Here is a 15,002-nt window from a genome sequence, read left to right as displayed (position 1 = left end):
AGACAGGACACACATTTATCACATTTAAAAAATAACCTGGTAAAAGGTCACTGCATGAAATCAATGTTTTTACTGGATTATTTTAGAAAATGTTTATTTTCTTCATTTACCCGCCCCCACACCAGACATGTAATGGAAATTTAAAACATCAGCTCAAACAAACTATTATTGGGACAGTGAGCTCTGTCTAGAAAAACAAAAACTGATAAGAGTTGCTAAATGTAACTTCGGTGCCAGCAGTTGTGGTTTTGAAGCCTTCACATCCACGCGATGGGTTATGTCTATGCTAGCTTGGAAAGGTCCATACAACCCTTCTAACTATAGATACACTTGTTTCATTTCTATAAGTGAAGATGTCTCTATATCAACAGAAATTTTGCAGCTTCAATAATTTATTGCCATCAGGAAAATGGCTTTGAGGGATGAAAAATTGATATTTTACATCCTGCCTTTTCATTTTCCTTTTTTTTTTTTTTTTTTTTTTTTTTAATACAGTACCTTATGTTAGTTGTATTAACCACCTTTTCCTGGTGGAAACTGAATCACAGAAGACTGAGGTGCAAGTCTAGCTGTAAGAAGCCTATGTCCCGCTAAATTTTAAGAAATTGGTATTTAAATATCCCTGTGGATCTGTACCCTAGTGACTTGCAAAGTCACACAGGAAATGTGTGACGAGACAGAGGGCCTGGAATTTGGAAAAACTTGAGAATAGTGCTAGCCCTGCAATAACACGATCTTTTATTTGTAGGAGCCTTGTATGAGCATAACTTAGAGCTGACCAGATATGTCATGTTTGTATTTGTAGCTTCAAAGCACTTCACCTAGGTGTTTACAGAGAAGCACAGAAATACCTGACTTACTGAAGAGGTGGCCAGTTGTGTGTGCTCCTTCACATCTGACTTTCCCAGAACTGGCAATACTCTTGTGAGGTATTATACTTCTTCAGTACCCATTTTACCATATTCAGTGTCCATATTCATGCTATTGCAGTCCGATTTAGCATTTAGGAGCTTTCTGTGAGCTGACTTCAGTATCTCCTATTTTTTCTGAAGGCATTCAGTTTTTTTTTCCATGGTAAATAAACCTTGATTTGTAGAAGGGCAACGATATTGCCACATCAACCTGTACAGCTTATTAACTGGTGCTACTAATTCATGCAAGTTCTAAAGATAATGATTACTTTTTAAATGCTTGCTAAATGTATTCAAGTGGTTTATGAAAGTGATCGATGTAGAACAGTTCTAGAATATACTAAAACTAAATGAAGTTAGTGCTACATAAGTCAATTTCCTAATGTACTAAGTCTGGAACAAAACCAATAATACATTTAACTAACTGGGTCACTTCATTCATCACTTGATTAATGAGTACCCAATTTGAAATTTGCTTTTAGTGAATATTCAGACTAAAAAATACTGGTGTGAAAGTGGGAATGCTACTAAAGCCTTGGTGCCTCCATGTTAAGAAAGGAAATAATTACAGAGAGTCACAAATGTCATGGAATAAAGAATAAACTTTTTTCAGATTTAGCAAATATTTTATGCTTGCTCTTCTTTTAATATATCCATTTTTCTAACATGATTTGGAGGATCCTAGCAAAACAAATACCTCTTTAGACACTGTTGTCTAGCTTGCATTTAGGCTAGCTAATATTCACGTTCTGGGTTGGTTTGGTGTGGAGGAGGAAATTCTTCTGTTGTATTATTTGCTGATTTCATACCCCATCATGCCAGATTTGTGAGTGGTTAACATTGATTAGAAAATGTCCTTATTTATGAATTGTGATTGAATGGCACTCTATAAAAGTGAGTACCTGGTGAATTAATTGCTGAGATGAAAACACAGTTACTTGGATGAGTTGGTCGTGATGACCTTAAATAGCTGATTTCCACTTTCGTAGTCTTTTGTTCAACACTTCAGCTGGGGCTAGCTCTCAAGAGATGAGTGAAAAAGGTTGTGCTTCTAGTTTATTCCAAGGAAATTACTCAAACCTGTGTTTTCAGAAAGCATTTTTGAGATGGCCACTTTGAAACTGCTCAGAAGCCGCGTGGGATTTCTGAAGGGGAGTTTCTAGTGGATTTAAGCTCCTTATGAACTGTTCTGCATACTTTTGTCTGCATGAGTTCTTCCCGCTGAGAATTTCAGAAGGGATATGTTGGGCATTTTGTCCCTCTGTCGAGGTTTTGATTTGCTGTGTTGCTCTGTGCAGGCAGTGCCCGTCATCTGTGCATGTTTAACTTCAGCCTTTACCTTACTCTAGAAGGAGCTACCTGTCGGCATTCTTCTGTCCATGTGGTTCTGTGAAGCACTTTGCCACTGTCGTATAGATTCAAGTACCAAAAGCAACAACAAAGGATCTTCCTGCTTGTTACTTTCATGAAAGCTCTTGAATAACAGCTTAATTCCTAATTATGAGACTGCTTAACACAGGCTTCATGCAAGTTTTATACATATTATTTTATCCCTGTATATTTTGAATACAAGCTGTATCAGAGATATTAAACAGTGCTTTAGCTGTAATGGCCTATTGAATTTGTGCTTTTTAGAGAGTAAATTATTTTCATAATGGAGGGTAATAGCTCTGCTTTGTCAATCCATCATCAATTCATGAACGCTGCAGGGTGTCTGTGCAACCTCATGTTCAAGGAATTATATATGCAACTCCCGTCATTGTTTGTTGTTCAATAAACAGCTTCAAATGACTAAAGCTGTGTGTGAGCTGTTACTTAAAGGCTAAAGTATTTGCCAGAACTGTCACTGCCCTTCTAGCAGAGAGCTTGTTGTTTGTGAATGCTCAGAGAGATATCTTGAATTGAGATTATTAACTGCACGGCAATCAGTTTTCCTTCAGTGTTAATTGTGCTGCTGAATCCCGGGATACTGTGTTAAAAAAGAATTCAGAAGTCAGTGCCACATCATGGATGCATTTTTGTGCTTTAAAGGACAGGTGTCAGCTTGTGGGCACAGCCTGCCTATAAAAACTATTTTTGCCATGAACTTTACATTTTCATGCACGGGCTGGATGCTTGTGGTGTTTGTACACATATGCACCACAACTGCCTACTTCCACGGCACTGCCTCGCCATCTCTAATGTATGATCATTGTCCGTTATGGCGGGGGGGGCTAGGAATTACTGACAGGTTTCTGATGTGTAAGAAAAGCCTTTACATTACAACAAAAAGTCCTGCCTGGTGCATCTGAGTCACTGTTAAATGGTATCAAGTTGTAGAATTTTACAAATGGAAAAATAATAGTCCCGTTCTTCCCCCACAAATATGTATGCATAGCACTCCCGATAATGCTTGGTAATTGGATTAAATATCAGTTCCCTTTTATACTCAGGCTGTGCAAACAGGTTGTAAATTATGGAGTAAAAGTGTGTGGTTTGTAAATACCTAGTAATAAGTAGTATTCATACATCCTGGACTACAGCGTCAAAAATGGTGCTGATTTAATGAGTCATAAGCATTCCTGAGCTCACAGGAACGGGCTGCTGACAGACCTGGTTGTCTTGCCTTTGTGGTGTGTCCAAGTCTTCCTTTCCCCAGGCAGCGGTGGGATTTGAGTGCCTATGGTAGCTGAATATCTTGATAAAATTGTGGTAACAGGTTATGGATGATGCCTTTCACCCTGCGCAATTCCTGATTGCTTTTTATAATATAACATTGCCTTAATGCTGCAAATACAACTGTACTGGCAGAAAAATACGTTGTGCAAAGGTATGGAGGTTTCCTTCAAGGATGAGGGAACACAGCAGCATTATGAGCTTCCTGCTATCCACAAGTACATCTGTGAAATCCTTCATGAGAAATGCTAGTTTCGTGGTGTCAGAAACCAAGTGAGTTTTTCTCTCTTTTGGCTCTCATCCAGGGTGGCAAGTGAAGTGTTTTTGTTCTTACCTGTGTTTCCTAGGTCAGAAGTAAAAATAATAATAGAAAAATACTCCTTGCTCTGTTCCATCTATTTGCAGAATAATTTCAGTAGGGTGAAGGAGAAAGGTCTCTTTCAAGGCCAGTTCCAAATTTCAAAGTTGTTCTGGTATCAGTGCATAGGGGCTGGGGTTATGAAAAATTGCTCCTTCCTCTTAGAAACCACATTGTTAAACTTCTCTGTATGAATGAAACTAACTTAGTGTTTTTCCGTCCTAGTTCTGAGATTGAATGTTTCCTTCCAAACAAGGAAGGAAAACGTTAACACTCTTTCAAATCAAAATAAAATCACATCTTCCTGATTTCAAAGCCTATCCCTCTTGGCAAGTCTCATTGATTATCCCAGACAGGTGTTTTTCAACAAAAGCTCTTCTTGCATTGTCTCTTCCTGTGTAGCCTCCTACACGAGCTAATGAAGCTTCAGTGATGTCTCTGGAACACAATGCAGCAATTTATATAACTACAGGTTGGCGAGAACAAATAAGGAATCATAATTGAGGAAGGGCACTGAAGAGAGGCTGTGTGAGCAAGGATCTTCTATCTGTGGAAAGAGATATTTCATTATTGGTGATTAGGGAGGAAGCATCACAGAGCCAAGAAGAAAGTAGCTGTGCTGAAAAATGTTCTTTGATAGTTTATTGATATGCAGACACTACTCTATGAAAGGACCACAGACCTCGTTATTGTGCCCTTTCCATCCTCTAGTTAATGGAGTGTAGATTTGTATTAAGGGAGCTGACATTGCCTCCAAGCGGGTCTTACAGTAAGTCATTTAGCCTGTTTCTTTAAAAAGCTCCTGAGTACAATTTATAACTGCATGAATACTGTTTACTAACACTCCATGCATAAATTGGATCCTTCTCTCTGGAAATAGTTGTTTGTTTGTTTGTTTTTTTCCTCTGTGTCTGTGCTTCCACAACTACTTGATGCATATTCAAAATTACAGCAAATCATCTTTCATGTCTTTTTTTTTTTTTTCTTTTGAAAACAGGTCCTGTCTGCTTTTTTTGTGTCTAGACAATAGAAATTGGGCAACTTTTTTAAGAGGTACGGTAGCAGAGAATACGTGTGTGTTTTGGTAGGTTAGTTGATGAGGAGCCCTGCATTGCCTAATGGTAATGCTTTTTTCACAGTTCATATTTGATTATGCCGAGGTGCTCCCTACTCCCTGCCTCTTCCAAGTGCATATAGACATTTATATTCCGAACACTAAAAACCAGCAGAATTCCAATACTCCTTTTACCTTATTTGAATTAATCATCAGCTACCCTGAAACTTCAAACTAGCTGATAACATTCTGAGTATGAAAACCAGGCTCAGGTGTGACTTCACATACAGACATAAGTAGTTATTTCACTTTTGTATTTGGCAAGGCAGGAGGAAGGAATGGAAGTATCTTCCCTGCAAAATCTGCCAGTGAATAAAATCACTTACAGCTAAGTTTAGGTAAGTATCAGAAGTGATCTTTTAGAACCATAGGATACAGACAGATAGAGAAGGGTTTTGATTATTACCTGCTGTTTTGAATACTAGGTAAAACAGACAGGAATGATTCCTCCTTCCTTTTCTTTAGGTGTAATTTAAAGTAATGTAACTTTTATCAGACTGAACAATATAGTAGTCCTCTCTTTGTGAACAAATGAAGACAAACACAGCTGGAAACTAGTCTCTTGTTCACGTTCTGACTTTGTCTGTTTTTAGGCAGACTAGTGGATTTCATGAGTCACAGGAAGAGAGAAGGTTAATGTAATGTTTTCAGATCTAAGTTTCGTGTAATGTGCTCTGGAAAAGAACTAGAATTGGAAAGAATTAAGTGCTATGCGCTCACCACCAACTGTGTGTGCCATCAAGAACCTACTAATCATTGGTAAGCGAAATGCAGCTGTTTGAGGAGCTTTTTTCTACTATTATTATTAAAGTAAATTGTATAGGCTTTAATTGTCTTCTCAGACAAACCCAAAGAGGTTTTACTTTCAGTTGGTTTTCGTTGTTTCCAGCAACGCTCTGGTTACCATACAATATTCGGCAAGTTTTGTAGAAAAATACTTTATTGGGGTTCTCAGAAGGTAGCAGACACAAGGAAAGGTACAAGCAGGCTCAACTGTGCATACTGGCAGTTCTTAGCACACTTACTTCAAAGCATATATTTGAATTCATACATAATGGTCTGACTGAACATGTCACAAGACTGAGCTATATATACAAAACAAGACTTCATTTAAAACCTGACTTCAGACAACAATATTGATCTACTCAGCAAATGTCACTGGAAAAAAGTTGAGTAGTGATTTATTTTATTCCTAGCAACAGCCAAGAAACAGTTTGCTCGCAGTAGCCAAGTGTAATGGGCAATCACAACATCAGAAGCTTTTGGGTTCTACTTTACGGCATTTGGGTTTCCATTTGTAAATGTAGTTTTCAGACTTACAATTCTGAGCTTCCTTGTACAATACTGTTAAATATGAGAGTTTGCCATGGCAACTAATTACGTATTCGTATTACTATAGCACTGAACGATGCCAGCAGAGATTGAGAGTTAGTCTTTCACTTTATGGTCATTCTGGCTCTGTTCCCAAAGAGGTTATAGACTGCATGGGCAAGCATGATAAAGTGTGAGATGGGAAGCAGAGATAAAATGCCCCAGATCTCCTGTTAAGACTGAGGATAGATCCCTGGTCTCTTGAATCTGGTGCTTTATCTGTGGAATTAGTTGACTGCTTTAAAAATAAATAATAGTAAAAAGATATTTATGTTGCTTGGAACAGCTTGACCAGGGTCTCTGTTCAAAATAATGTGCTTTAAAAGAAAGCATGTGAGAGTTCTGGAGAGCTTGCTGAAGTTAGGAGGTCTGAAACTACCTTAAAAAATGGAATGCAAACTTCACTTCTCCCAGTACTTGTCATTGGTAACGCATTGCTGGAAGAGTAAATATGAGGTCCTGCAGATGAGACTTAGGAAGGTCTGAGGGAGAGCCCGTGGAGAAGCTGAAACCCTGCTGACGCCTTTCATGTATGCACAGCAGCCCTGTTCTTCGAGGCTGTCAGGGTTCCCACCATCCTGCAGGGCCAGTGACTGTGCTTGTTGCTCCTGCTGCACGCCCTTGGGCTGGATGCTGCTCATCTGGTGGTGCTGTGCTGCTGATCCACGTGGTGCACGGCACAGCCGGTCCAGCAGCTGACAGTCAAAAGGGGAGAAGGCAGACAGCTGCTGCAGGACACAGGGCAGTGCCTGAGGAAGGAGAGCTGCTGAGAGAGGAGAGGAAGCTTTGCAATGGAGGAAGAGACAGGAAGCTTTGGCGAAGGGCAGGAGAGAAGCGCACCCATGTATCGTGGGAGTAAGGGCTGGTGTGTGGCTGGACGCAAAGGGAATCAGATCCGTTTTGAAGCAGGGAATGCCAACAGAATGTTTCAGGATACCTGGTGCCCCTAAGTCCATCTGTATGCTCTTCGTGGCAGAGATTTGCCCCTTCTCGGGGAGTGGAAGGGACATCTATTGCAGCACCACGTGCAGTGGGGACCCAGCTTATGGCTGAAGCTGCTGTAGTAGCAATGATAAATGAGGTGGTTTTCTTTCTGAGGTCCATTCTTTTATTTCCGTATAATCATGTAATATCCTAAGTGTAAACTGTAGTTTAGTCCAGTGGTCTCAGGTTACTTATTTTAACAAAACGTTGTTGCCACGCAGGCTGACTAGGTGGCAGCAGAGCTCTTCTGTGCTCTTTTGTGCAGGTGCAGGACACAGATTTATTTCACTGTCCGTGATTAATGTAAAAAAAATAATAAAAAAAACAACCACCTTACCCTTCTATTCCGTTTGTTTCTGTTGGTGATGAACTAGAGTTATTTAACAGTGATCTCACTGCTGCCTTCCTCATGTGTGCCAGACCAGTGGCCCCAGCTTCTTCCAAGGAAGCAAGCTACAGTACTGTTCTTTCATAAAAACCTGTGCTACAGAAGGCTTTTCTCATCCGCACACAGGGCTAGCTTTACTTCCAGCAGTTCTGGAGAGGATCGTGAGGTTGGATCTTTAGCTTCTTTGGGCAGAGGAGTTTAATAAAAGCTCTTCTGAAGCTGTAGTGACAGAGAGGGTATAGGACAGGGTTGACAGCTGAGTTGATCCACAGCAGCCAGAAGGAAGTCTCATACCAGTAATCAGAGATGCAGTGGCCATGGCAGCCGGCACGGATAATCATGAGGAGGGTGTATGGTGCCCAGCAAATTCCAAAAATGCCCACAATGATTGCCAGTGATTTGGCCACTCTCTTGTCTCTAGAGAGCCTGAAGCGTTGAGTCATGCTCTGGGAAACTATCTTCATCCGCTTCTCTAAGGACAGAGTGCACGCTGAATTTTTACAGCTCTTTTTGTGGCAACACTTGGGTTTCTCAGAGCTCCCTGAGCTGGGCGTCTGCAGGTCTTTTGCACCAAGGCTGGCAGTGGAGGCTACTGCTTGTGCTTTGCTGTTAGAGAGGTTGAGGGTTTCAGCGGGCTCCTTCTGCTCCCACTTACAGCATTTCAAAGAAAGCTTGGCTTCTGGGCTCATTTCCATCTCTTCAGTGAAGGATTGGTTGTGCACTTCATGGAAAACATCCAGGCGTAATTTGGTGCGCTTCTGTATGTTCAGGTAAATGCTCAGGTTGAAAAACATTACGCTGATGAAAGGGGTGAAAAACTCCAGCGTGGAGGCTGTCATGAGAAAATACCAGTTGTAGAAAAATTCAGCGTAGCATTCCCCGGTGGGTATGATGCTCTGGCCCGAGATATACTCCCAGCTGATGATGGCAGGTCCGTAAAGCAGGAAGGCTAACACCCACACCATCACCATCTTCAGCACCGCTCGCTTGGTGTTGCCTTGCTGGGCTCTGTAGGCGACCTGCAGTGGGGAAACCTTTCCTTAAGGATGGCCACAGACACCAACTGGTTGAGGCTCTTCACAAACGAACTGTTAGCGTTTCTGGTAAAGTTGCTAGGCAATCTCCCAGCAGTGTAACAAATTCATATGCCATAGGCAACGGGAGCAATTGCTAGATAAATCACACTCCTGCAGGGAAGACTTAGAACCCTCGTCTTGCAGCTCCGAAAACAGACGTGGCTTCTGCTCAGTGGAAATGTACTGACTTGGTTTGAGCCCAGCAGGCTGCTGCTCCCAGCCACTTGCATGAGTTGTCCCTAGCTACACCCTGCAACTCCCAGGGAGAGGCATGCCTCAAACTCTGGGCTAGGCAGGCGTTTAGCTCTGGGTCTCTGAACCCAGGCTCCTTGTAGCTAATCCGCTTCGTACTTGGAGTCATGGAAAAAAACAAGCAGCCTGTGAGCTGCTCATTTCTTCCTGCAAAAGGCTGAGCATTTTCATCTCCCCATGCCCAACGACCTCTAAGAAGTGCCCTGCTGAAGTTGGTACTGAAACCTCCTCGGCTTTGGTGGCCAGGGAGAAGCTGAGAGTCCAACTGCGATCTGCTTCTTTGTCCTGGAGATAACAAGCCCCTGGAAGTTAGCAATAGGTTTGCTTACCTTGCTGACTCACTTTGTACACTGTCCTGTTATCTGAGAAGGGAACACCTGCACAATGCGGTCTGAACCTTAAACGATTTAATTATGCCAGAAATAATAATCTGAGGCCACAACTGAATTATGTACTTGTGGATAATTATTGCTTTCCATCACCGGGCTAAAAGATGCATAGTTCCTGAAGGATTAAAAAAGCTTTTAATTATTGCAGCGAATCTGGGAGGATAAAGCAGGGGCAGAGTTATTCCCCTCTCAGCTGCCATGCCAGGACTCACCGCTCTTGTCACCGAGAGGAATCTGTCATAGCTGATCAGCACGATGTTGAAGACCGAGGAGGTGCAGAGCAGGTAATCAACCACCAGCCAGAGTTTGCAGAGGCTTCTCCCGAAGATCCATCTCCCCGTCAGCACATAGGGCACGTACAGGGGAATGCAGAAGGCACCTGCAACCGGAGGGGGCCATTTACACCGAAACTGGGGGCACTGCGTGGGGGAGGCCACGGGGGCCGGGGGCGACCTCGCAAGAGCCCCGGGGCCGGAGCGCGGCCGCTGCCGGCTCTGCTCTCCCCGGGGCTGCAGGGGGGGAGCCCGGGGTGCGGAGGGGGGCCGGGGGGAGAAGCGGGGAGCCCCGGGGGTGCTGGCTGGGATGGAGCCCGGGTGCCTGCCCGTCCCGTCCCGTCCCGTCCCGTCCCGTCCCGTCCCCAAGTTGCAGCCAGGCGCGGCGCGGCGGGGCGGCACTTTACCCACTAGGAAATCCGAGATGGCCAGGTTGAGCAGGAAGAAGTTATTCTGGGTTCGCAGGCTGGAGTCCGCCACGAAGGCCAGCATCACCAGCGCGTTACCGGCCACGGTGACAGCGATCAGCAGCGCCATGAGCGCTCCCAGCGCCGCCGTACCGCCGGGGGCGAAGCGCCCGGAGGCGGCGGCGGAGCCGTTCATTGCCCCGCCGCCCCCCAGGGCCCCGCCGCTCTCCATGGCCCCGCCGCTCCGCACCCAGCCGCAGCCGCGGGGCTGCCGCCGCCGCCGCCCCTCCCCGGCCCGGCCCGGCCCGGCCCCGCCTCCCCGCCCCCCCGGTACCGAACCCCGGCCCCCCCGGGGGGAGCCCGGACCTCCCCTTCCCCCCCAAAGCCGGTCGCATCTTGCGCGCCCCCCCATCCCCGAGCATCCCTGCGCTCCCCCGAGCCCCCCCGGGCCGTGTCAGCGCCTCCCCGAAGCGCCCCCGGAGGCAGCAGCGGCCGTGGGGAGCGCTCCCGGTGCCTGCCTCGGGTCCCCGGGGCTGCGGGGAGAGGCGTTAAAGGCTTCGTTTGTCCTTTAATTAGCACCCAGCCAGCCGCCCTCAAGCACCGGGGCAGGGGGCGATGCTTTTGCCCCCCCTCCAGACCGCACGTGTTGGGTTTTTGGGAGTAACTCGGGTCTGGTGCCGCGGGATGCGGCTCCTGCCGCCGGCACCCGGGGCCCGGAGCGCACGGGGCGGCGTGGGGCAGGGCCGGGGCCCCGACCAAGCTGCTTCTCTTCTGGGGAAGTCGGACGTTCAACTTCGTGAACGCCTCTGAAGAACAGAGATCAAACATTAAAGCGAAGCAACAAAATTCTGGGAACCCAGAACCGCGCACGAGGCTGCCTCGCGGGGAGGTTTGTCGCCTCCAGGTTCCTCCCGGAGCCGTTTTCCCATCAGGAGCTGTCGCAGAGCTCCCCTTCAACCCACCCGGCCCTGCTGGGGGGCGGCCGAGGGGCTCTTGTCAGCCCCGCGGGGCTGGGGGCGAGGGCACCTCGCAGCAGGGCGCCCCCGAGGGACCCCAGCCGCGTCCTGCACCTTCCCCTTCCCTTTCCCCTTCCCCTTTCCCTTTCCCTTTCCCTTCCCCTTTCCCAGCTCAGCTCCCAGCTGGCGGCACCCAACATTGCGTGGAGGCTCCAAGCTGTGTGTGTGTTGCCTCAGATGGGACAGAGAATCGCATTTAGTTAGGTTTTCTTTTTTGGGGGGAGGGGGGATGTCGTAATGAGGCACCACACCGCTTTTATTCTGTGGCTGTTTGGGATCTCGTGTTATTTGTAATCTCCAGCTCTTCAGACAATCATTAGTGTTCATTAAAATGTTTACAAATGCCGAATGATTGTGTGCATGCTGCAGCGCGATCACTAGGAGCTGTTTGCCGTTTGTTAGCTGTCACTCATTATTCAGAGTTTTCGCCATCTGAACAGAAAGCAGGAATCGTGCTTTGTACCTAAGGTAATTCACAAAGTGATTTGTAAAACGTAATGTGGACGATTCTCAATTACTGTTTATCCAGACTAATTTGCCTGGCAGGTCAGATAAATAAGGGATGAGAGAGCTGAGCAGACTATAGTTTTGCTGCTTGAGATATTTCTCTTTTGCTTCAGCAGCAGGACAACTATCTGTCTACTGCCCTCAGGAGACGTGCTGTTCTGGTGATGAAGCAAAGGCGTCAGCCAGCCGAGGAGCGCCAGTTAGAGCAGATCACGTAAGGCCATGCAAGCAGGCGGTACGATGGCTAACGTGCTGACCTGGCCTAGGCGTTACATACATCACGTGGAGATCCCATAAATGTTCACAAGTGCTTAGGCATGTCCACACGGGGTGTGTTGATCACCCTGTAGTCACCCCTCGGGGTCCTCTTTGGGGCTGGGAGCCCGCTGAGCCTCACAGCTTGTACACCACTTAGTCCCTAGGTGGCTCCTAGCCCAGAGCTTCCCCCTGAACCCAGCTCCTAAAGGTGTCCATGAATCTCAGCTGGGTGTGATGAGGCAGTTGAGGAGCCACAGTTTGCAGCCAAGGTGCTAAGGTGATTTGATGTTTCCCAGGCTCATGCTCCAGCTACACCAGCAGACAAGTCCTAGAAGCCCCCAGGAAGGGGTGAAGAGCTCGGGGGCAGCCCCACTGCCACTGGTAAGCAATTCCTGGTGAGCCACTGCTGGGCAGCTCCGCTCCTGGGAGACTCCTGATCAAAGCGACTGGGAGCTCTCCTCCCTTCTCTGTTTCCTTCCCTACTTGATGTTTGAGAAGCATTTAGCTTGAACGTGAATTCTGCAGATGATCTATGCCTTTAAAAAAAGACAGAGGTTATACATGACTTTTTTAAGGCTGCTTTATAAAGAAGCAGAAGTCTGCCCTTGCAAGTTCAGATTCAAGCGGCGAGTGAAGAAGGGGTGAATAACCCTCCTGGAAAATGGTTGTTCTTGGGAGTGTCTCTGTGAAGCCTCCAGGCTGAGAGACAAATAGCTTCTGCAGCCTCCTGATGTTTAAGGAGCTTTGGATGTAATTTTGGAGTTGGCCCTGTCCTGGATTCTGGGCACTGCAGGATTTGTGGGTTGCCGCATCACAGCATTGCCGCAGGACCACCGACTGCTGCCGGTGCCCAGTGCCTCTGCTGGTGCTGGTTGCAGACAATCGCTCGGTCTCACCAAGTGGTTTGTACACGCTTTGTATGCGTATGGCTTAGTGCCACTGGCTTCTGTTCCTCTTGTTTGTTATTTTAGTTTGGAGGTCCTAGAGGGACCAATTTGGAGTTTCCTTTGCACAGATGCATTTCCTCTGTAAAAACATCTCATATTTGTTTTCTCCTGTGAATTGCAGAGTTGCACATAGATTTACAAGCTGGACAGAGGAAGTATGGAGAAGTTCTGCTTTCCCAAGAACTCTTGTACAAATCAATGAAGTCTCCATGTGGGCTGCTTATTCTGACCACCAAACACAGTGCTGGGATTTGCTCATCTCAGCGGAGCACCTTCTTCTACAGGCCAGGTTTAATTATTCTTGTTTCTCAAATTTAGCATCACGTAGTTTTATTAAATCCCGATAACTTGTGTAATAAAACCCATGGTTTTATTAAACCATGATGTTTTCCCTGTAACGCTTGAGGTGTTCCTTGGTCTACAAGGCATATGCTATAGTCCATGCCAAATCTGAGCTATTACACATGCATCTGTTTTGTCTTGGGGCACTGTCACTTTCTCTTCTGGTTGCCTCATACATTTATTTGCAATTCATGAAAATCTCAAGACAACATATGCCAAAACATTGGACTTGGAGCACCGCACTACAAAATTTGTTTTCAGCTTCTTAGAAGAGTTGTAGAGATGCTGATGCTCTGTTAGATGTTTATTCAGTTCTTAGATTGTCTTGGATGCTCTGTATCTTTCTAATGAACCAGGAAATCCAGATGCAAGGAATTGGATTTCTCCCCTCTCTGGGAGGCATGTCAGTATGTCTGTGATGAGATAACTTCGTTGGCTTGCTTTGGTATTTTTATCTAATCCACTTAAGTTTTATTCCATGAAATGTCTTTTTAGAAGAGTCTATTAAAGAGTTTCTTAAAACCAGCACCTTCTTGGCCCACAGAAAGCTTTTCAATGTAATAAACCTGGAGCTGGGAGGATATTCCTCCATAGCCGGCTGATTACATATGGCTACGTAATTGACAACATCTCCCACCTTCAGAGCCTGTGATCTTTTACAAATGACAAAGTGATAATCATGCCTGAATCATTAAGACAAAAACACAGTCTCCCTGTGGTTTGTCTCGGAGAATACATGACCTGGAATCGTTGTCACACGCATCCCAGTCAAAAACAATAGCGATGGCTGCAGCCAAGCTCTACGAACAAACAGCCCCCGCCTCCACCAGGCAGCAGCTGGCTGAAAAGGTTCAAAATTTTCCTGCCCCTCTGTTCCAGGCACATCTATAATTCAGTGCTTGCACTAACGCTCTTGGCTGCAGCTCAGGAATCCTAAGGCGCTTTGACATCAGTAAATGTTGTGGGGCACAGGTGTTTGGGCAAAATATCCCACCCTTGTGCGAGCTCAGCTGTGCAGGAGCAAAGGTGTGTGTGAGTCTGCGTGCTGCTCTCGCTCGCTTCTTTGTGAAGGGGAGAGATGGAAGCTCCCACCTCTCCTGGAACAAACACAATAAAACGGGTTTATAAGGTGCTGACGATGAGGGGGTTATCCATAATCCACATGGATGGATGTAACTTCCCCTGGATGTTGATCAGCCTCTTCCAACCCTTCCATGGAGGCATTTGCACTTTGGTGCAGGCTTAGATACGCATCATTGCCATTACACGGTGAGGACAGCTGTGTCCTGAAATCAAGAGAGATGGCAATCAGAAGACACATTAGCAACAGGAAGATTTAAAGGCGAAACAAGAGCTTTCTTGACACCTTCTCTTGCTGCATGTCCATCTTTGCATTTTCACCAAGTTGGCACTTTCACACTGAGCGGTTTGCTCTTCTACAGAGCAGTGAGAAAGTGCAGGGCTGGAGGCAGGGCAAGCCCCAAACCTCCAGAAGAGATGCTGCTCTTGCTATGCATGATTGTAGTTTTTTCCATTGCTTATTTTTGCCCTGTGGAGCCAGCTTGTCTGTGAAACAAATTTTAAAGAAAGAGATGATTTAATAACCTCTTTGTGTTCATGTCTTTATTGATGAGGGTTTAAAGTGCTCTGGCATTCACACAAGTATCTGTCACTATGGGACCCATCCCTTTGTTTTATTTCTTTTTGTTCTGCTTTTCGTCATAGGAAATGTTTACTCAGTTTGGAAAATTCCCT

The 15,002-nt window shown here is 45.8% G+C and overlaps 1 protein-coding gene and 1 long non-coding RNA gene across 2 annotated transcripts; one reads left to right on the top strand and one right to left on the bottom strand.

Annotated features, from left to right (window-relative positions):
* Positions 1 to 5,960: 5,960 nt before the first annotated feature.
* Positions 5,961 to 10,421, bottom strand: HRH3 (histamine receptor H3). The gene is made up of 3 exons (XM_084537927.1): positions 10,178 to 10,421; positions 9,711 to 9,877; positions 5,961 to 8,800 (listed from the first exon to the last, which is right to left on the bottom strand). Exons 1-3 carry the CDS (start codon positions 10,407 to 10,409, stop codon positions 7,916 to 7,918), a joined length of 1,284 nt encoding a protein of 427 aa, XP_084394053.1. The 5' UTR covers positions 10,410 to 10,421; the 3' UTR covers positions 5,961 to 7,915.
* On the top strand, positions 8,432 to 13,303 carry LOC311445634. Its single transcript, XR_014698553.1, has 4 exons — positions 8,432 to 8,551; positions 9,647 to 9,782; positions 12,255 to 12,339; positions 13,027 to 13,303. It is a non-coding gene; the product is annotated as an uncharacterized lncRNA (long non-coding RNA).
* The last annotated feature ends 1,699 nt before the right edge of the window (positions 13,304 to 15,002 follow it).

Source organism: Aythya ferina (genome assembly GCF_964211825.1).
Source record: "Aythya ferina genome assembly, chromosome: 16".
Taxonomy (NCBI): Eukaryota; Metazoa; Chordata; class Aves; order Anseriformes; family Anatidae; genus Aythya; species Aythya ferina.
The sequence above is the reverse complement of the archived record's forward strand: the minus strand, read 5'-3'. Positions and strand labels throughout refer to the sequence as shown.